Source organism: Octodon degus, unplaced genomic scaffold, assembly GCF_000260255.1.
Source record: "Octodon degus isolate 3935 unplaced genomic scaffold, OctDeg1.0 scaffold00238, whole genome shotgun sequence".
Lineage (NCBI taxonomy): Eukaryota > Metazoa > Chordata > Mammalia > Rodentia > Octodontidae > Octodon > Octodon degus.
This window is the reverse complement of record NW_004524814.1, coordinates 1,562,924-1,581,181: the sequence shown is the minus strand read 5'-3', so window position 1 is coordinate 1,581,181 and position 18,258 is coordinate 1,562,924. Positions and strand designations below refer to the sequence as shown.

The following is an 18,258-nucleotide window of genomic DNA, read 5'->3' as shown; positions in this document are numbered from 1 at the left end:
ACGCAGGCGCTTAGTCCACTGAGCTATCTCACTGGCCCTGTACTCATACTTTCTAAGTGAGAGCAATTCAGAACATTGTGTTCTTAACTAAGCATCTCCAAGATCTGTGACTACCTGTGTTGCAGAAAAACGTTATTTGCCTATCAGTATGTAATAAATTAGAACACTTTTCCAGTTCCCAGTTCTGTTATAGAGAACAAATGTTTTCAGTCTTTCAACAAACTTTCTAGTCTTTTCACCCTTAATGCATTTCAGAGGAGAGATAAAATCTCTCTGGAATCTCTTCATTATAAGCAGTGACACAGGCCCCATGAAAAGAAAAAAAAAAATCTTTTACTGTAACCCTTTATAATCTCTTTGAATCCTCACCATTCTCTGTGTCGGACTTTCTCTGCATCCATCCTCCTTTATCTTCCACTCTGGGTAACTTCATCAGTTTTTGGTGTGTGTCTGCCAACTCCACCCCGTACCCCACCCCCACCACTCCCCTGCCGGCTCAGTCACAGCCTTCGCCTGCCGGGCTGTTCTTCAAAGTGAAGAGTCTGATTTGTGTCTCGTGAGCTGAAGGTTGGGGTGCTTATCTGCCTTGACTTCTGCAAGCCATTTTTAACCTCTGCCCACACTCAGATGAATGTCTGAACAAACATGCAGTTTCTGGTGCTCAGTTTGAAATCCTGGGCTGTTACCATTGAACTTCTTTCTTTGATAACAGATGTCCTTTATTTAAACTCATGGAAACAGAAAGGAAAAATCATCCTGGGGCTCCTCCAGTAATAGCAAAATCCATCATAATTCATTGTGTTTTTATGACTCTTAGAAGAGAGAATGTGACCCAGAAAGCTCTAAGCTTGGGTCGGGGGGTCGGCTGTGATACCGTAATCAGGAATCTGTTTAGTTAACTCTCCAGACAGGCACAGTTTGCTGGTCCTTGTGACCACTGTCTTTGATAATAACTAACACATCCTGAGTGCCACTTTTAGGCTAGGCACTACTTATTAAGATGGATGTTGCTATCCTCATTTTTCTTTTTATGCATTTAGTACAGGATGTACAGGGTCTCACTACATAGATTGGTGATCCTCCTGTTTTCAGACTCCCAAATGCTGGGATTACAGACACGTACCACCATGCCCAGTCTCAATTGCCATCTCATTGTACCCCGGGAGCAGGGGTGACATAGCATGCCAGGGATTGAACCCCAGTCCCTGCGCCTGCCTAAGCAGGCACTTTAGTCTGTGCTATCTGTTTTCTTTTTGTTGTTGTTTTTCCACTGAGCTATCTGGCTGGCCCTTGTCTTCATTTTTCAAATGAAGAAACTTAAGCTCAGACTTTGAATAACTTCCTTGAACCCAGTGCTTCATTCCCGTCACCTGCATACATTTCAGGAAAATGAGTAATGAGGAAAAGGGCATGATGAAGAGTGACAGCTGTCATAAAACACGTAGACATCACTATCTATCTAGTGATCATTCAGCTTAGGTATTCCTTACCTCCTGACCACAGAGTGTTTTTAAGAATAGGGTTGGTCAGACACAGTGGTGCACACCTGTACTCAACACTCTGGGAGCCTTGGGCAGGAGGACTGCCCAATCGACTTGGTGGCTTTGCAAGATCCTGCCTCAAAAAAATAGTACAAAGTGTAAAGGCCCTGGGTTCAAATCCCAGTACTCTGGGTGGGTTTGGTCTTTAATGAAGAACAGATCCTGACTCAGGGCCCTGGCTTGCTAATATGCACTGCCCCAGGCCTGGGCCCTCTAGTACTCTTTGCCAGGCTTGGCTCTCTGCTCTTTCATTCTTGCTTCAGTTCCATAACAGGCCTGGTCCCTGTCTCCTAGGAATGGAAAGACTGTGTCTCCCTCTCTGATTCATCTTACAGGAAAGCAGGCCCTGCTTGTCCTATAAGCACCATCTCCCCAGAGTTCTGGTACTCAGTGGGGTTAAACAGATTGTGAATGAGTATGTGAGTGCTTTCCTCTGGCCAGGCTCAGCACTGTCTCGTCTGCTCTTGAATTGGCCCCTTCGACTTAGCAGAACTAACCAGGCCATACTGTCATTTTTGGGTTTTGTATTTGCTTAAATACTCACCAGAGTCCTGCAGTCCCCTTGCCAGTATTCTATAGACTGAGCAGCGTCTGTCTGTTAACCTCCTAAAAGTCAAGATCTTAGGACGGCAGAAGACTCAGAAAGAGCTACATGGCAGCCAAAGGTAATACTGAGTGTCTTCAACCTTTGTTTTAGTGTGTGGCTTTTTCCCTGCTTTTTCTTCCTAGCCCCACCCCAAGTCATTGAGCCCTTCTCTTTGGAAGGTCCTGAGCTATGTCTCTTGAACATAAACAATGAGGCATTATTCTTGCCTTGAGAAACTGAGTTACAGGGAAGACAAAACCATAGACAACTCCTTAGCAACAGGCAGAGATAAGTGCAGGAGGAGTTCTGTGGGCCACTAAGCAACAGGTTCACAGAAGATGTGACATTCCACCCAGAGCTTAAAGTGAAGTTAGGCAGGAAGGAAGGGGAAGGACATTTTAGATGAGGGAGCTGACATGCACAAGGGTAACATTAGCATGAAGGGACTTATGTATTCTAAACACACAGGGTTTAGTTCTACATGACTGGGCACCAGGCACTTTTTATAGGGGAAGGACAGTGAATGTTGATGCCCCAAATAGATTGGGACCAGATATGAAGGATTCTAGTTGTTGGAAAGCAGTCGGTTATTTAAACATGGATGTGACCTGATTGGTTTGGGGCTCATAGGTGGCAGTGTAGTGAAGGAAATCTGTGCTCTGGGGCCCAGGTGGATGTGATGTTGCCTGCCCATCCATTCATCCATTCATCCATCCATCCATCCATCCAATTGTCCGTCCTTCTATCCGTCCATCCAATGAGAAGGCCAGGCCCTGTCCCAAGGCTGCTGAGCCTGCCTTGCTTCGCTCTTTTAGCCCGAGTCAAGGCAGAGGAGGCTTTGGGGGGCCCGGGATCAAGCAGCAGGAGCACTGAGGCAGGAATCCATGCTGATGGTTTAGGGTCTCCTTCCACAGCCAAGTGCAGCATGGAATTGTTTAGGGGCGTGGCCCTGGGAATTAATGTTGTTGTCATGCTTTCATTTTAATTTTTATCAGCTGGATAGGGATGGAACTTCTTTGTCATAGACTTAATGTGCTTTGTTCAGATTTTTGGCTAGCGAGTATTTTTCCATGACTTTTTGACAGTTATTTTTTGCTCAGTAATGAATAATAAAGTGAGATTTACAATCTGCCTGAGGCAACATTTGTTTTATTTTGACATTTCTAGACAGCAAACGTTTTATAATTAGGTTTGCTCCCCCTGCCAAAGCATTAACTGAGAAAACTTTTCCTGCAGAAAGTCTTCATCGTTTCTCCACTAGCTGGAGTCATCTTATTTTGATTTGGAAGGTATTTTTATAAGTCAGAAAGTGAAACTAAATTTTCTCTTGAAACAAGATTCTTAATGAGAAAAAGTGTATCTCTACTTTAAAAAAATCAAAAGTATGAAAAGAAACATGTTGAAATTTGTGGTGATTCCATTATCTTTTTAAAATTTGAATATATATCACACTTAAATGAGGAACATAGGACATTACCTTTTCTACTTTGATTCAAGTGAGCATATTGTTTGGTTGTTTTTATGGTAAAGGGGATTAAACCCAGGGTCCTGCACATGCTAGGAAAGCACTCTACCACTGAACTACATTCCTGGCCCTTTAAAATAAAACTTATTTTGAGTTAAGGTCTCACTGAGTTGCCTAGGCTACCCTTGTATTTGCTCCTGCCTCTGAATCTGGAGAAGCTCAGGTGACAAGTGTGTGCCCCTTTGCCCAGCTGAACTTATTCTTACTGTTAGTCTGGTGAGCTTTGTCTTGAACTCCATGAAATACCTAGCAGCATGTCCTAGAACTGAAGGACAGCATCTTATTTCTCAGATATTTGGCCAAGTAATGCCAGATGAGGTGGATTCTGCCCCTTTGTTGATGAGTACCAGGTTGGCCTCTGTAGGGGAGTCTGAGCTGTCCCCTTCCCACAACCACATGTGTACCTGCTGGGGGTCAGAGAAGTTTCCAGTGTGTCCCTAGACAGTGCTTTATTTCCAAGTACTTGAAAAAATGGTGGAGGAAGCCAAATGGACAGCAGATGATAGAATCGCTTGTCACTGCTAATGGCAAAAAATCACTCAGGACTAATCGTAAAAGCAGCCCTGCCCTTGTGGTGCCCTTTCAGTGCCTGTGTAGCAGCCGTGCTCAAATGCTTACAGCCCGGAGAATTTCCCCTTCTGAGGCAGAACTGAGGGACTCTTCTTACTAGCTGCCCTTTCCCTATCTTCTCCTCCCTTATTTCTATTGTCATCTAATACTTTTTAGTGAGCACAAAGAAATATATGAAGCTGAAGGAGACATTATATAATATGGCAAGGCGGCATGTCTGCTCTAAACAGTGACAGCGGCTGCCTTCTATGGCTCAGAGCTGATGTCACTTATGGCATCCAGGCAGCAGAGGGAGAACAGCGCTACCTCAGCCTTGGAGGTATCGTGAAGTTTTGACTCTCATGAAGGGCATTGCTTGAAGTTTTATGTGTTGTTTTAGGCACCTGAGACTGAGGAGTATTGAATATGAGATGAATGTGTGTTTCATAAGCCAGGTGGGTGAAGAAAATCTGCAGTGACATGTGAGGAAGGCTCACAGAAGTGTATGATACTAGATGCTGAGCTCAGTCACCACGCAGCCCACCCTGAACAAGCATGCCCACTAGCCATGCATGATGGCACATGCCTGTAATCGCAGCCCCAGGAGGCAGAGGCAGGAGGATCACTGCACAGTTGAGGCCAGCCTGGACTACATGGTGAGACATTGTCTCAAAAACCACACAAACAAGCAAAGGCTTGCCTTCATCTCATCCTGCCTTAATGCTTCGCCCTGCCCCTTTAGGGACACAGGAACCGTGGGGCTGTGTGATTGGAGGCTTGGTCAGAGCCTCCTTGGCAGCTCAGCTTCGATTTCCTCCCTGACAGCCCCAGAAGGCATCACCTTCAACCTGAAATAAGAAAGGGAAAGAGTGTGCTTATGGCTGGGGCTGGCCACAGCTCTGGTGCTGTGTGGCCCTGTGTGTGAGTGTGCTCTGCACTAGGGACCCAGGGTGTGGCGCTGCAGCCGCAGGGCTGGGCTGTCACCAAACCTGACTGCAATCCATTTAGCTGTGCAGACTCTTCAAACTCACTTCTTTAACTACAGAATGGTTATAAGACTGTACTACTTGGGTTGCCATAAACTTTAGATACAGTAGTCCCTACGATGGAGCACATAGGTTACCCAGGTGCCCTGCCACAACTGATTGCAGATGGTGTCACTTATTCTTACCCTAATACACAGATGAGGGATTCTTATCTCCAGATTGAAGAGGAGGAAGCTGAAGTGGCCTCTTGGTCCTGGCTGCAGTGAGTGACCAGCCTCAGTTTTCAGTTTCGGCTGTGACAAGTCCCAGGCCCTGGGAGTGATGCGAGTGGTCCAAGTGGTGGCCAGTGTGCAGGTGAAGCTCACCAGTGTCACTTCTCCCTCCTCCCAAGTGCACTACCTTCTATGCAGAGGTCTCTCCCTAGCTGTAGTGAAACTACACTTTGCATGGTTTCAGTTACCTGCAATCAACCATGGTCCAAAAATATTAAATGGAAAATTCCAAAAATAAACAACTCGTAAGATTCCAGTTGTGTAGGGTGATGACATCTTGGGCTATCCTGCTCAGACCTGCCTAGATATGAATCATCTCTTTGGCCAGCATACAGCACAGTAAGATATTTTGAAAGAAAGACTTTTTTTCCTTTTCTTTTATTTATTTATTTATTTATTTATTTTTTTGAGTTGAGGTTTGCTATGCTCAAGCTGGCCTTGAACTCCTTGGGTTGAAGTTTTCTTCTTTAACCTCTAGAGTAGCTGTGGCCATTGGCACCTAGCTCTGTGCCACTCTCTGTGTAACTGGTCATAAGATAATTGCTCTGTTGTATTGTTAATGTCCTACTGTGCCTAACGTACATGTTTCACTTTACTGTAGGCGTGAATATATAAGAAGGAACATAATATATATGCAAGGCTCAGATTATTGAAGGTTCTGGTATCCACTTGGAATGCATGCCCTAGAGATCTGAAGGGACGACAGTATGACATTCTGTAGTGCAGGTCTGTTGGACACCCTCACATGGCTCATTTGGACAACTGTGGTGATTTTTTTGTTTGTTTGTTTTAAGTTTAATATACACTCTAGAAGCCTGCCCCATGACTATATGAGGCTTTGGGGGACATCTAGACACAAGCCATAACATTCCACCCTGCTTCCCCCCCCCAAAGACTCATGTATATCCTTTCATGAAAAAGGCATTTTAGTCCAGTTCTAAGAGTTGCTAAAGTCCTAACAGTTTCAGCATTTTTGGGAAGTCCAAGTCACAAGTCTTCTCTGAGATCTAAGACAAACTCTTTTTTTTTTTTTTATACCGAGAATCAAACTCATTACCTTGCCTTTGACACTGAACTATACCTCTGACCCTGCCTAAGGCAAACTGTTAGCTGTGAGCCCCTGTATAAATGAAAAGAAAGTTAAACATTTCCAACATTTAATGGCACAAGATGAATATTATCATTCCAAAAGATACAAACAGGGATACCAAGTACCGGAACCAAAGCAAGTCCAAAATTCAGCAGGGCAAACGTTAAATCCTGTAGTTCCACATTCAGTATCCAAGGCAATCTGGCAAATTGTAAGCTCCACGTGCCTCCTCCTCTGTGACACTTCTAGTGATTGTAGCTCCATGGCTTCTCTCTCACACCTGCTTTGCTCCTTCCTTACAGCTTTCCTTAGATGATCCACATTCCTGTCTTTTCCAAACTTCTGGGGTCTCTACTGCACTTTAGGCTTCTCACAGCTTCACACACTTTCCTCCCAGGGGCACACTGCCTGAACTCCCTTCTGAAATCTAGTAGAAAGCCTTCTTAACCTCAGAACTCTTGTATTCTGCATGTGCCAAAATCCACACTATATGGAGAATGCCAGGGTCTGCTGTCAGCTGGAGCAGTAGCCAAGCTTTCCTCTCACAGATGTAGGGGTTGAGTGCCTGGATCATGGAGCACTCTGAACCAGATTCTGAGAAATAAATTCTCTATGCCACCACCATTCTGGAATATGGCACTCTGCAGCTTTCTCCTCAAAGCAAAGTCTTTCACTTTTGCAGGTGTGAAGAAGCAGAGGGTTGAGACTTGCTGCTTCTTGTAATGCTCTCAGGCCATCTTTTCTATTCTCTTGCTCCTTCTCAGCAGTGGAGATTTCTTCAGCTCTATCTTTGCACAGCTTCACTGGAGCTGGCTTTCTGGCCCAACTTACAATGTTTTAAATCATCCTGCTGGGCTCTTTACTCTTGATTCTCAATATAAATTTGGCAAAAAGCCCCCAACAATAGCCATACCACCACTTCAACATGTAACTGCCTTGAAATTTCTTCTGCCAGATTAATCAGTCTGCCACCCTTAATCTTAGTGTCAAGCAAAATCTCTGGACATGAGCAAAATACAGACAAACTTTCTGCCAAGCCATAACAGTGTTATCAGGAGTCCAGCACTCGATGTAGTCCTTCTTCCCAGCAGAAACTGCCCAAGCCCAGTTTTACTAGCTGGGTTTCTGTCCACACTTCTGCTCTTCTGAGCTTTGAACAGAATCTCCCCTACAGAACAGCCTGAGATATTCCAGTGCTTCTCTTTCAGTGAAATGTCCAAACATTTCCAAGCAGTTCCTATAGGTTCCTTCATCTGGCATGAAAGAGAAGCATGGGAAAAAAGTAAAGAAATCTTTTACTGCTCAGCAAGGACAGTTGAGGGAGGAAGTGGGAACGGTGTTTTTTATCGGGTTGGACTGGAGGTGGAGTTTACATGGGCAGTATAGTGTCCAAACCGATGCTGATTGGGGAAGGCTTGGCGCAGATGAAAAACAAAAGGAAACTCAAGGTTAATGAGGGAGGGGGACACGGAAATCAACATAGGAGTGGTTTATCTTTGGTTTAGGGTCCCCACGCTATACTGACTCACTGCCATGATGACTAGGCAGGCTGTTGTATAAGCCCAGACCTGCCACTTCCAAAGGCTCTAGAACCACATGGTCACAGCAATGACCCCACTTGTCTGGTATCAAATTTTGTCTTGGTTACTTTTCTCTCATTGCTGATTCAAAATACCTGACACCCAAAATTATGGAAGGAAAGGTTTGTAGAGGTTTTGGTCCATAATCAGCTGGCACCAAGGCAGAGAGCAACAGTTCATGGCCACAGGAAAACTGCAGAAGTAGCAAGAGCCAAAAAGGAGGAGCAGCAGAGAGGTGGCCTCTTTCCCTTTTATTGTATGCAGGCTGCCCGCCCCAGGGTAGGTGGCGGGTGGCGGATGTAGCACTCATACTCATAACCCCAGCATTGGAGCATGAATTAATCATGAACTCTAGAAGCCCACCCGTGACTACATGAGGCTTTAGGGAGACATCTAGACACAAACCATAAAGCACACAAAAGTTATTTAAAGATAACTAATATACATAAGCATACAAGATACACACGAGAGTTATTTTATGCTTTATTTAAAATGTGTCCCTAAAGTCACCTAAGTGTGTTGTCCCTAAAGTTACCTAAGTGCATGGATGAGGCTTTTGAAGGTGACGAAATTCCACACACTCTGTGTACAAGAACAACAGCTTATTTCCCACAGTCCTGGCCTGACGTGGAGCTCTGAGCCGTTGCTGGCTGGGCAGATGCTGGCTGTAATCAGTGACCTAGTTCTTGCTCTACTTCACCAGTGTCTTTGTCTGCTCTGTGGTCTTGAAAGAGAAACCTCCTTTGCTTCCCAGCCTCTGCCTTTCACAGAGTTTTCTGTTGCCACCTTGTCAAGAAGGGAAGAATTTACACACAAATCTGAGTTTACAGAGATGTTTATAAACCCTGGAGAAGTCTTTACCTTTTACGCTTAGTGCTCAGATCACCAGAAAGTGCCAGGTGAATTCAGTCACCAGTTTCAATGCTAGAAAGTCTTTCAGGAAGAGTAGTAAAGGTCTGCTGCCCTAACTCAGGAGCTGTACATCCTGAGCTGAAACTCACTTGGAGTTTTCCTCCCCCCCCACACTCTTCCCCTGTGTTCTACTGAGTTACACTTGGGTGCATGAGCCCCTGGTGATGGCTTGGCCCAGGCGCTAGCAGGGGCTCTTTGTTCAGTGGCCCTGTTGGTGGCAAAGCGAGAGGTCCTACATCACAAGCGTCCCATGCTGGACCCTGGTTCTGTCTGTGTGGTGGCAGACTGAGTCTAGGGGGAGAGTATAGAGATCCCTTCCCAGTCCTCATCATGGCCCAGGGAGTTTATATTTGTAATCTCATGGAAAAGTTCTTGGAATTCTAGCAAGTTAATTTTTATGCACCACTTGTCATATAACTCATGGTGAGAGTAAAGACACTAAGGCATATTTGTAGTTATGGAGAGTCAGGGGGTCCTAAGTCCAGTTACAGTGATGACTAACCAGAACAAAGGCCTCACTCAGGGCTAACCCTGGGAGTTATTAATTTGTGGAAAAGGGAGTGGCTTGAGGATAGTAACTGTGAGAATAGCAGGAAGTAGGTGAGTGCTGCGAGCTGGGCTGGGCAGGAGCTCTGAAATCATCTCTGCAATATGCAGAGAGAAGGATATGCAGAAGGGATAATCTGCATGACACAGTCGAAGTAGTAGCTAATGTTTTAGAGTCAGTGCTTTAGCTCTGAGGTGTAATCTTTATGCCCTGGGAAGTCATAGCCTCTTATCTTGAGGCTCCATCCCAGCCAACAGCATGGAGTGTGGATCTTCATCCCACCCCAGCTCACACGTGGGTTTTAGGAGCTAGGGGGTTGGGGAAACACTGCCCTGTCGCCTTGCTTCAAAGACTACACATTAGCACCTTGGCTGGACTGATAGGCAGTGCTTAAAGCCAGGTGAAGGGATAAGGAAAAGCCTTAGCAGCTCTGTACCTGTCAATACATGGAAATAGGGTCACGTTCAGCCAAAATGGAGACAATTGCTCCTCCTTCAAGGAGAGTTGCCGCGGTGATCCTCCACAGAAGAGGGCAAGTTCTCATCGTATTCTTCAAACACCATTTAACAAGAAAGTATATAGAACCCTTCTGTCCTTAAATGTATGTAAGGTCGGCAAGGTCCTTTTCCACCCAAACAATGAACAGAATCTCTAAAGATAATAAGAGAATTTGGGAGTAACAAAGCATTGCCACGGGAATTCATGTGTCATAGCAAACTGAACATCTCCAAAAATTAAGTAATTTTGGAGCAATACTCCTTGGTTTCCAGGACCAGTAACAGGAGTAGCAGCCATGCCTGGTTGGCCAGGTGTCCGTGGCATGCTTCTGTAGAGGTTGTGGTGGCCCGTGGTGGCTGTGGTTCCAGCAGCGTCTTTTGCTGTAGTACTTACCATCAGAGATTTAGGCCCAAGATTATCTTTGGAACTTCAGCTTTATGTCTGTTAGGGCTTGACACAACTGGCTCTGCTTTGATTCCAGCAGTGTTCACATGCTGACATCTTGGCCCAATTGTGTTTCAGACAACGGAGGGCAGACCCTGGCTGGAGGCAACAACTGGCCCCTTCGAGGCAGAAAATGGACCCTGTGGGAAGGAGGGATCCGAGGGGTGGGCTTCGTTGCAAGCCCCTTGCTGAAGCAGAAGGGCATGAGGAACCGGGAGCTCATCCACATCTCCGACTGGCTGCCAACGCTGGTGAGGCTGGCGGGGGGCCGCACTCACGGCACCAAGCCCCTGGATGGCTTCGACGTGTGGAAAACCATCAGGTACTGTGCATGTTGCCCTCTTGAATAGAAGCTCCAAGGGCACCTTGATAGGAGGGGTGAGAACGATAACTTTTGTGTTGAAATTGCAGTTCCACTTACAAAAATGATCTCTTTTGAGATATGAAATACCCATAGAGATACTTTAATTACCTATTTTTTAAGTTTGAAATTGAAATTTGGAATTGCAGGTGTATCTTTACATGAAGAGTAAGGCTGCCCTCAGCCTTTAGTTGGTAGGGAAGGTCTTGGAGCCGACTGCTCTGCTGAGAAGTGAGCACATGTGCTGTTGGCTTCCTGCAGGGACTGGGGGCCCCACCTTGCTGTGTGCTAGACTGGGAGCCCGGAGCAGCTGTGCAGCCTCGTATTAGTGATAAGAGCATGTGGGTGCAAGGTGAAGGCACTCTTTCAGTCTGTCTTATTTTTGTAACATTTTGCAAATTTGAAATTACTTCCAAATATAATAAAATGTGTTTATTTTTTAAATAAGAAGACATAGCGAGCCAGGGTCCACAAGGCCAGCAACTGAGTGGAATCATAGGTGCTACCTTTAGTGGATGATGCATTGACCCTCTAAGTCCCTGTTACTCCTGCCTCATTGCACAAGCCCCAGGCACTCATTTCTGCTGTCTACCTGATGCCTGTCTGTGCTGAACTTAGTGACCCATGCAGATCACTGCATAGGCACAGTCCTCAACCTCTGAGCACACCATAATGGAACCAGCCTCAAAATACTGGACACATGGGGTATTCCTTATATTTTTGTACTCTCTGTAACAAAAAATCTTCAATTTTAGAAAGTCAGGGTTTGGCCAGAGATTATTTTAAACAAAGGAAATGTGACAGCTATTGTTATGGTTTGTATCCAGATGTCCCAGAGCCTCATGTATTCATAGGTGAGGCTTTCTGGAACTGACTGAATCATGGACGTGTGGTGCTGGGATTAATGGCGTGTGGCACTAAATTAGTCCCCTGGTTGGAATTAGTGTAGTTCTGGGTAGCCTCACCCAAAAGACTGGCAGCCTGGATGGGATGCAAGGGAACGGCAGGCTGGTTGCTCGCTGCTTCCTGCTGGCCCTGCCACGTGCTATTTCTTCTCCGCCATGGCCCTCTGCGATGCCGTCCTGCCTTGGAGCCAGTCACCTAGGCACTGAAACCCCTACTGACTGAGCTAAATCAGCCTTTCCTCCCTTAAGTTATGGGTGTCAAGTATTTTGTCCCAGCCATGAGAACAGTAAGCAAGACAGCTGCTAGTGCTCAAATAGAAGCTCTTGAAGTCCTCTGGGTTTAGGGACAGATAGAGGAAAGATGTAGCCAGGCTGTTCGGCCTCTCAGACCAGGAGTCTCATAGCTTCTCTCTACTGAGTGTTGTCAAGGCAGGTGAGATTACCAAAGATTTAAGCTCTTCCAAACCTCAGGGAAAATCTGATCAATTAGTGTTCTCATCTTCTGTAAATCGCTTCCCAATTCAAAATTCCAGATTTTCCTTGGAGACTTTCTCAAATTTTAAAGATTGTTTATAAAACAGCAAAAAGAGTAACTGCCTCTTCCCCTTACTCAAGTTGAACCTTGAATAATACCAGGCTTAGGATTGTTGACCTCATTATGTCAGAAATCTGAATACAGTACAACTTAATACCTTTATTAACTGTTGCTTGCAGTTGACCCTTCTCAAAAATAGTTTTGAACTAGTACTTCAAATTTAAAGTGAAGTTCTTAAAAATCTCAACTTGATCACATATGAAACAATTTAAAAACTTTAGAGGCATACTTAGGGGGAAAAGTCACTGAAAGAACAACACATTTGTCATGAACAAAAAGGGGTATCTTCTGGTAAATATAATAAAAATCCCATGCAGATAGTTCTTTTTATCCAATCAACAGGCAAAAAAGAAGCAAACACTTAAAGGACTCAGCCCCCACCTTCTGTTCATTCCTTATCATGGATCACACATTCATTCCTCCTTGTTGGATGACAAATGCCTCAGGAGCAGGCCGCTGCTCAGCTGGTGCCGCAGCTGCTTTTACCTCTTTGTCTTGTTGTGGTTTAGGGTTTTCTGACAGCTGCAGCAGTGATTGAAGCCGCAGGGGTCCTTGTGCCAAGGGGCTGCTGACCTCAGGTGTCATCACCTTGGCTTTCTTCCTTCCCTTTGCTGCGTCCTCTCTGAACTGTCTTTGCTGGGAGGTCCTGTGGAAGATATCCTGGTCTTCAACTGCAGATGCACCTTGTTGTCCCGCATCCTGTGTGTGGCACCCTCCATCACTGCTCCCTGCCCAGGAGGAAGCATGCTGTGATGGTCACCCACAGGCTCTGCACAGAGCTGGAGGAGACTGTCACCTCTGATGGAAGTGGGCCATCACTGGACTCTGTAGGGAGTGCTGTGCTGTCCTTCGGTCTTCCCCCTGCTTGCACTGTCCTGCTGGTTGTGCTGAAGGAGGGCCCTGCGGCCTGGGAGAGCATCTGTGCAGTTGCTGCCTCTATCTAGAACTCCTTGGCATCTGTTCTTATTTCCTTGGCACCCAACGCCACAGCCACACACACACACACACACACACACACACACACACAGGCGCTCCCTGGGGTTGCTCCTCGTGGCAGTAGAGGTGCAGCCCACCTTCCTTGCTGTTCCTGTTGATGAAATCACATTGAGCCATTTCCCTGCTCCCCAAACCTCTGCTGTGACCCTCCATCCACACTAGCAAGCACCACCTGTGTGGTACCACCTGGCCACCAGTTCCTGCACTCCCCGCTAGGTGTCTGCAGTGCTGAGGGGGGCACTGGGCAGCTGCTGAGTCTGTTCACTACTCGTGGCCGCAACAAGGTGACTGAGTCCCAGCACAGCTGCAACTCTCCTGGGGTGTGGTGGTACCCCAGCCCAGGGAAGTGGCCTCAGGGGATCTTGGGATTCTGAGGTCTGCTCTTCTCCCACTCCAATAGAAATCTGCATACATTTGCCTCTCTGGAATGCTATATTATTAATGGCTTGCTGTGGACTAGAAGCATACTCATGACATCATGGGATTACCTCATATTATGAGGTATATGTGTGCTATATTGCTGTGGAAAATGTGTTGAAAACCACAGAAAAGCACTTTTTATTGCACTGAGCAACTCAGTGGAGATGATTTGGCTTGCAGGATGTTGTCAGCAGGTGCTTGCAACATGAGCAGAGCTCAGGAGGTGACTGACTGTGGTACTACAGTGAGGCAGGACCCTGGACACTGTGCGTTAGGCAGGCAGGAGGCGCCACCACATCCTTATATCCTTACATCTCCTGGGGGGTAGATGGGGCTGTACGTGGTCTAGGTTAGTGTGCTGAGGTTTTGATAAATTGTGTATGTCTTATGCTAGTAAATGGTAAAAGACTATTATTTTCTATGTATATTTTATGTATTCATGACATGCTTTTTACTTCTTTCAATATCTCTAGGCTGTGCAGTTTGCTTGCAAGTTTTTCAGATTGTCAAAGCTTTTCAAAATAGCCACATATAAGTGGATCCACAGCATTCAAACTAGTTATTCAAGTTTCAGTTATACTCTATGACTAGGGGGAAAAATTCGTGCTAGCATGAAACTGTTGTTTCCATTTTCTTGCCTGAAAAGTTGATTTTTCACCTTGGAGACAATGTCCAAGTCATGATTTGCCATTTAAGAATGAATACTCAGAGCACTGAAGTCACAGAAAAGGCAGAGCCCCCAGTTTCCCAGCTCAGCTGGGAAACAAACAGAGCCGTTGCTCTCCCAGGCACTGATGCTTCGCACTCATTATTTGCTCATTCATGAGATGACCTTTCCATTTACCTTAAAGTATTCTGTCTCTTGCCAGGTGTGGTGACACATGCCTGTAATCCTAGCACTAGGAGGCTGAGGCAGGAGGATCTCTCTGGGTTTCACTGCCTGAGCTCCATAGTGAGCCTAAGGCCAGCCTGAACTACATAGTGAGACCTTCTCTAAAAGAACCAAAAACATATTCTGTATATGAAACAACTCCTCATGATAATTGTAATCATTATGTGCTCAAAACATGTACTAATAGAAAAACAAAACTAAAATCTGCCTCTCTTTATAACTGATGTATAATTTAAATTTGATTTCCCTGTGTTAGCAATATATACTCATTATAGCTAATTTTCAAGCTACAGAAAATAATAACTACTCAAATCCCATGCTGAAATAGTTATTATAGGGATTTTGCCATATTGCTTAAAATTCTTCTTTTCAGCAGCTTTACATTTTTTTCCCTCATTTAATGGATGGCCAGTTTTGGTCAGGCTAAGAAATCCATTGCAGATCCATCTATAATCCCAGCACTTGGGAGGCTGAGGCAGGAGGACTGCCATGAGTTCAAGACCAATGCTGGCTTATAGCAACTTCAAGACCATCATGAACTACACAGTGAAACCCTGCCTTGACAGATGAACAAACAAGTAAGCAAATGACACAGAAGCTGTCCTGGTTACTTTTCTCTCGTTGCTGGGACAAAATACCCAACACCCAAAATTAAGGAAGGAAAGGATCTATTTAGCTCACAGTTTGTGGAGGTTTCAGTCCGTCCTTGGCTGGCTCCAAGGCAGGGTGGCACATGGCAGAGGGCAGCAGATCATGGTGGCACAAGACAGAAAGAGCCAAAAAGGAGGAGCAGTGACTAAGCAGCAGAGGCAGAGAGCAAGCCTCTCCTCTTTATTTAAATTGCATTCAGGCTCTCTGCCCCAGGTGGGGTGTAGCACTCATAATCCCAGCAGCACTCACATCTGTAATCCTAGCAGCACTCACATCTGTAATCCCAGCAGCACTTATATCCATATTCCCAGCGGCACTCACACCCATAATCGCAGCAGCACTCACATCCATAATCCCAGCAGCACTCATATCCATATTCCCAGCGGCACTCACACCCATAATCCCAGCAGCACTCACATCCATAATCCCAGCATTGGGTTATGAATTAATCACAAAGCCTAGAAGCCCACCCCCGTGACTAGATGAGGCTTTGGGGGGACCCCTAGATACAAACCATAACAGAAGTCTAAACAGGCAGCTCACTAGACACAGCAAGTAAATTAGTTGTTGCTTGGACATGGAGGACAGCATGGAGATGCTAAGTGACAACAGCTAAAGGATACCAAGTTTCTTTTTGAGTAGTGAAAATGTTCTGCAGTTGAATAAAGGAAATCCAAGAAATCTACGAATATACTAAGCATAATTTACTGTATACTTAAAAAAAGAAATTTATTCTAGATGCTATTTCAATGATGTAGAAATAACTTGATATACTTAACCATTTCCTTGACTTAGTTTTTGATATTTTAAATCAGTAACACTGAAATTAGCCATTGCTACATAAAATCTTCATATTTTGGAAAGTTTTTTATAAGTGATTTTTTTCTAATCGCACCTAATTTCTTTTTTAAAATATTTATTTATTTATTTATTTGGTAGAGGGTCTCTGTAAGCAGCTAGAACTACTGGCGCTCTTCCTGTCGAAGCCTCCCAAATCCAGGGATTACAGGCATGATGTTCAGTGGCTGGCATGGCATGCCTGGTTCTGGGGCCTGCATGGCATGTGGCACTGGAGATCAAGCCCAGGTCCTTACCAGGCAGGCGCTTAGACCACTGAGCTACCCTCATAGCCCCTTTTGTGTTTACTTTTTTTTTTTTTTTTTTTAATGTATTTGGTACAGTCTGCAGGGTCTCACCACACAGATAGGACTCATAGTGATCCTCCTGTTTTCAGCCTCCCATGGGCTGGGATTACAGGCGTGCACCACCACGCCCAGTCTCAGTGTGTCCCAGAGGCGGGGCCAGCACTGCAGCCCAGGGATCGAAGCTCTGGTCCCTGCGCCTGCTGTAGCAGGCACTTTAATCTGCTGAGCTATCTGGCCAGCCCTAGCACTCTTATTTTTTGACAAAAGTTCTCATTTGTTGGTAGAAGAGGAATCCAGCCTCTGGCTGACGGAGCTGCTGCTCGAAGAACATGAAGGCCAGCCTTCTTTCAGGCCGAAGGCAGGACAGTCTGCACAGGGGCTGCTGATTCAGAAGCCAGCCGGTCACACTCATGACAGAGCGCCTCTCTAATGCTGCACAAACGGGCAGCCAAAAGTCGGATACTCTTGATCTCCAGAGAACTGGAAAAGTTTTCCAGAAATGGGAATACCATTTTTGAAGTGATGGTTGTTTGGAAAATTTTCAGTAGGGTCTTATGAAATAGGAATAACAGTTGTCTTAGTTAGTTTTTCTGTTGCTGAGACAAAATACCCATCACCCAAAGTTAAAGGGGAAAAAGTTTATGTAGCTCATAGTTTGTAGAGATTTCAGTTCAAAGTTATCTCACTCTTAGGCAGGGTGACAAGGCAGAGGGGCACCTGGTTTGCCTATTTCTCTCTCGTAGCTGGAACTGAAAGTGCCTAGACACACTGGTTTTTTTTGTTTGTTTGTTTTTGTTTTTGTTTTTTCACTTTGGTGGTAGTGGAGTAAGGGAGTTGAAATGGAGTTGTATACCCAGGCTGAGCTTGAACTCATAGAGATCTTTCTGCCTCAGCCTCCTAAGTGCTGGGATTGCCAGCATTTACCGCCATGTGTGGCTTTGTGCCTGTGGTTTTTTGACCAGATTTTCTTCACCTATTTCTCATTTTCAAGTGTTTCTAAAGTCAGTCTAGGCTCCAGCTTTCTGAAATAGAATATTATATAATGACACTCTCTCCTGATCTACGTTTTGGTTCTAGTTTTAGATCCATAATAATATATTCAATGTTAAATACCTTTCCATTTCCCAAGTGTTCACAATTATCTCTTAGCTAAAGGAATTCATCCTTGAATACATTCCTCAGGATTCTTTGAATTTTTGCCTATTAAAGCATTTCTTACAACCTTGATAATTTAAAAACAGTTCAACTGATTTAAAAGAACGTTGTCTCATACTTTTTCCCTTGAATTTCTTCAAAATATTATTTCAGTCTTTATTTGTTATCTATATTGCTATTAAGCCTAATGTTAGCCTGATTTTCTCTCTTTTGCGAGTCTGCTGGTCTTTTTGTCTAGCGACCCAGGAAATTTTTATTACTTTTGTTACTGAAAGCCAGACTTTTGCCAACTGCGTCCCAAAGTGGACGATGCCGGAGTACTTTCTCTGGTCCCAAAGTGGACTCTTTGAGGTTGTGCTTTCAGATCTCCTTCATTGCAGATTTTTTTGAATTATAGTTTTAAATATTGTATTTCATTGTCTGTTTCGATCCTCACATTTCCAGCTGCAGGCTCTGTTGAATTTTCTTCATGTAGCTTTTGTTTTCTTCACTTCCTTTCTGATGTTTTTGGCCTCTTTGCTTTTATTTCTTTTATTTTAAATTATCTTCTTGCTTTTCCTTTCTATTCTTGATAAGCCTTCATATTTTTCAGTTATGTAGATAATGTC

At 44.8% G+C, this 18,258-nt stretch overlaps 1 protein-coding gene across 1 annotated transcript in view; it reads left to right on the top strand.

Annotated features, from left to right (window-relative positions):
• Positions 1-18,258, top strand: part of Arsb (arylsulfatase B) — a 177,027-nt gene that overhangs the window by 82,709 nt on the left and 76,060 nt on the right. The window contains exon 5 of the mRNA XM_004645744.2: positions 10,609-10,852. Coding sequence (XP_004645801.1) covers positions 10,609-10,852 — 244 coding nt within the window. The remainder of the gene's footprint in view (positions 1-10,608; positions 10,853-18,258) is intronic.